The following is a 4,278-nucleotide window of genomic DNA, read 5'->3' on the forward strand; positions in this document are numbered from 1 at the left end:
GCCAGAACCTGTTCGCTTGTCAGCACTGCCCGTCCTCGGGGCGTTCCATGGACTCACATCTCGTCTGAACCGCCACTTCCACGAACCGAAGCCCTGCGGGCCTCGTCCTCCAGCGTCTCGCGCGTGATCTTGTCGCTCTTGGCGATGCCCGGGTTCGCCGCCTTGTCGTCAACAGCCTGGTTCAGGTTCTCCTCGAGAAGCCTCTTCTTCATGAGGTACCGCTCCTTGCGCTCCTTCTGCAGGCCGGGGCTCTCGAGTTTGGTCATGACGAAGCGGACGGCCATCTGCACGACGAGGTAAAAGTGTTCGGCGAAAAAGACGCTGAGGAGCACAGCCACGGCGTTAATGTCCGATCGCGCGCCGGCCGGCCCGTCAGGGTTCTTGCCGCTGCACAGCGAGACGATGCCGGCGCTGGTCAGGGTGCCGAGCCACGACAGGAAACCAATCGCATCGAGCCACGGGCCGATCGAGTCGGCGCGCCACGGGATGGGACGCCTGCTGCTGATGGCAATCTTGACGGCGTCAGACCGCAGCTCGACCCAGTTGTTGATCAGGAAACAGCACGCCGTCAGGGGCCAGGCGACGGAGAAGAGCGACAGGTAGCCGAACTGGATGACCATCTCGCGGTAATCGTCCGTCACGTTATACGTGGGCAGAAGAACCTCGCTGCGGACGCGTGCGAGAAAGTCAGCCTCCTCGGGAACATCGGGGACCTGGGGGCCGGCACTGCTGCTCGAAATCTTGGCCTGAACTTCCTTGGCCTCGTCGAGGACCTTGCGCTTGACGTAGGGGAGGACAGTCTCGGTCAAGAAATTGACGACCTGGGCCGTCACGGTGAAGTAGAACATCTGGTTGCTGATGCGGGCCGGGTTGATGACGAACTCCTGGGTGGAGAACTTGTCGCCGGGGGCGATCTTTTGGGCCGCGGCACGCCAAAAGTCGAGGTATGGCAGGAGCAGGTTGCCAAAGGGGATGTAGATGAAGGCCGTGAAGAACAGGGCCATGTACGACGTGAGGAAGTTCAGGACGAACTGCTTCTGGACGAGGGCGGCGTGATGGGCGTCGATCGTCTCGTAGTTTTCCATCTGCGTGAGGCGCTCGGCGAACTTGAGCAGAACAGTGCTAAAGGTGGGCGTCATGACGACGAGGATGACGGTGGGAAGGAAGGCCTGGCACGGGTCAGCCGTCGGGTGAGGGAGAGGGCGCAGGCTGGCACGTGAGGAGCAGGCCGGCATGTGAGGAGCAGGCTGGTACGTGAGGAGTAGGCTGGTACGTGAGGGAATGCAAGACGTGAGAGACGCACCAGATATTGCTTGAATGGGCCGTTGTAGACCTCGTTGATGAAGATCTCGAGCGAGTTGCACGTCACGATGAGGGTGCCCAGCACCAGGATGCAGGCGACGGCAAAGGGAATCTGCAGGAGCTGGGTCTGTAGGCGCCTGAAGGGCGAGTAGACCTTGACGGGCTCGCCGGTGACGGGGTCCTCGGCCTCGTGCTCAAACTCGAACTGCGGGCGCGGGGTCTGGATCTTGGAGACGCCGCGGACCCCCCACTGGACGGCCAGATCGATTTCCTTCCTTTTCCAGAACTCGAAAAAGACGACCGACCACAGACAGCTTGCGAGGGCGTAGAACCACGAGAACTGGCCGAGCAGCAGCCAGGCGGAGAAGCCGGCGGCGGGCGGGGAAGACGAGAAAGGTGAAGTAGGACTGGGTGAAGGCGAAGTACAAGGCGACGTTCTCGCCAAAGGTGTTGCGGATGCCGTCGAGGTCGTCGTCGTCAATGGTGTACTTTGTGCTCATCTTCTGGATGAGCTTGCGGTTGAAGTCGTGGTTGTGCAAGGGGAAGAGGCCGGCGACGTGCTTCCAGGCGCCTGTGCCGGGCGTGATGCCGGCGCCGCCCTCGTTGCGGGGCTTCGTCATGAGGAGGTAGACGAGACGCAGACGCTCGGCCTCGGTCACGGGTTCGCTCTTGAGGGTAGCGGAGAGCTCCTGGTCGGGGCCGACGGTACGGGCGCCATGAAGCCAGTCACCGAGGCGTGAGCGGTAGATCTGGTCGGTCAAGACCTTGTCGGAGGCGATCTTGACGAAAATAAGCAGGGCGTCGGCGTCGCCGGGGCGCACCTCGGTGGTCAGACCGACGTTGACGAGGGCCTCGATGAGACGGACGTAGGCGGCCTCGGCCTCATGGCGGTCGGTCTGGGGGATCTGGTAGTGGATGACATAGTCGACGTTGTAGTTCGACCCGTAGCCGGGCTGCAGACTCCGGCTGCTATAGAGATTCTGGAGGGAGGCCATCTCGTTCGGTGGGCGGCAGAGTAGGGTGGGAGAGCAAGGACGAGAGGGCTAAGGGGCAGAGGTCGAGTGAGGCGAGAGGACGAAGTTTTGGAATGGTGCACCCCAGGGAGCGCGAAGCACGAGCCGGCAATGTCTCGCAGCAGCAAAGAAAGTCACCGGAAGCTTGGCAGCGCACAGAAAACTAATGACGAGGCAGCTCTGGCTGACCAAGGTTGCGTGAGGCAAGGTTGCTTGAGGTAAAGTAGGTAAGGTAGAGGTAGCTTGCGGTTGTTGGCAGATTTCGCTGGTTCGCTGGTGAAACGGGTCCGGATTCTGGCTGCGTGTCAACGTCATTTCGGGAAACAAGCTCAGCTGGATGGCCCCTGCCGCGGATCGCTGGGTGGGGGCGATGATGTGACGGCAAGCGGGGAGGGGGAGGGGGGTAGCTTCCCAGCTTCCCTCCCCTGTTGCGCTGAGCTCTGCCTTCCCTTGGTCCTCCTTGGTGTCACGGTGCCACACCTGTCAGGTCCACCTTGGTGGGGCGTCGAGGCGCTGTCTTAGCTAAGCGTGGCTGGGTCCTGTTTCCAGGGAGCTTGGGCCCTCTTTCGTCACGCCTTGACATGTGTCTGTCTGTCGTCTGTCATACGAGAGCCCCTCAACACCAAGGCAACCATCATCAGCTCGCTGTCAGCCAACTCATCGGCGTCCCCATCCACGAGGTACCATCCGCAGATACTGTATCGACACGCTTCCTCGCAGCGAGAACAAGACACAGATGGCCATCCTTCAGAGGCTGGGCCTCCGCCGGCGCAGCAGATTCGACCCTCAAACGCCCCTCGATGCCTTCCTCGACTCACCACTGCAGACGCTCATCTCTGCCCTGTACGCCCTCCTGCTGACGCTCCGCGGCCGCCCGTACGCCCCGCCAACGCACAATGCCATCCGCGTCGTCTGTCTCGCCGACACGCACGACCTCTTCCCCGCCGACCCCGTGCCCGAGGGCGACCTCCTCATCCACGCCGGCGACCTCTCCACCCCAGGCACGGCGGCGGCGCTGCAGGCGCAGATTGACTTTCTCGCGGCCCAGCCGCACACGCACAAGGTGCTCGTCGCCGGCAACCACGACGCCTACTTTGACCCGAACGCGCGCTCGCTCGCCGACCGCACCTTCCGCACGCCCCTCGACCTCAAGGGCGTCCACTACCTCCAGCACGAGGCCCTGACGCTGACCTTTGCCGCGCGCGGCGGCCGCCGCCTGCGCCTCTACGGCGCCCCCGACGTTCCGCGCTGCGGGCCCGCCGACTTTGCCTTTCAGTACGATGCCGCCGCGCCCCCCTGGCAGGGCGCCGTCCCCGCCGACACGGACGTCCTCATCACCCACACGCCGCCCTTTGCCCACCGCGACCTGCGCCTCGGCTGTCCCGCGCTGCTGGCCGAGCTGTGGCGCGTGCGCCCGCGCCTGCACGTCTTCGGCCACGTGCACTTTGGCCACGGCCGCGAGGCCGCCCACTACGACGGCGCGCAGGCCGCCTACGAGTCGCTCGTCGCGCGCAGGGGCGGGCCCCTGCGCGATCTGCTGCCGAGCGGCGCCTGGGTCGATGCCCTCAAGGTCGCCGCCTACGGGCTGCACGCCGTCGTCTTCAAGGTCTTGATGCTCGGGCCCGGCGGCAACACGGGCGGCACGTGGCTTGTGAACGCCGGGCTCATGAAGGGGAACAGCGGCAAGCTCGGGAACCCGCCGCAGGTTGTCGTGTTGTAGGGCGGTTTCGACCTGCTTGTACGGGGCCGTGCCTATTTCTACTTGCTATATATGTACTTGTCAAACATCATGTGCAGAGGCATTACTCAGTATCAATCATCATCAATCATCACCGGCAGAGGCATGTAGTACGTGTGAATTATTCCGCCATGGGCCCCTAACCCCAATGCTAGTAAACGCGACATGATATCATCAAAAGAGAAAGCCACACCGACAACAGAAAACCCCACCCCCCAAACGGAA

The 4,278-nt window shown here is 63.2% G+C and overlaps 2 protein-coding genes across 2 annotated transcripts; one reads left to right on the top strand and one right to left on the bottom strand.

Annotated features, from left to right (window-relative positions):
* Positions 1-53: 53 nt before the first annotated feature.
* On the bottom strand, positions 54-2,297 carry VDAG_08963 (uncharacterized protein; the record flags this gene model as incomplete). Its single annotated transcript, XM_009656766.1, has 3 exons — positions 54-1,247; positions 1,304-1,552; positions 1,608-2,297. The coding sequence occupies 3 exons, from the start codon at positions 2,295-2,297 to the stop codon at positions 54-56; spliced, it is 2,133 nt and encodes a 710-aa protein (XP_009655061.1).
* Positions 2,298-3,051: 754 nt separating this feature from the next.
* Positions 3,052-4,035, top strand: VDAG_08964 (uncharacterized protein; the record flags this gene model as incomplete). The annotated part of the gene is made up of 1 exon (XM_009656767.1): positions 3,052-4,035. One exon carries the CDS (start codon positions 3,052-3,054, stop codon positions 4,033-4,035), a length of 984 nt encoding a protein of 327 aa, XP_009655062.1.
* Between the last annotated feature and the right edge of the window lie 243 nt (positions 4,036-4,278).

The sequence above is a fragment of the Verticillium dahliae genome, genomic scaffold (assembly GCF_000150675.1).
Source record: "Verticillium dahliae VdLs.17 supercont1.24 genomic scaffold, whole genome shotgun sequence".
NCBI classification, from domain to species: Eukaryota; Fungi; Ascomycota; class Sordariomycetes; order Glomerellales; family Plectosphaerellaceae; genus Verticillium; species Verticillium dahliae.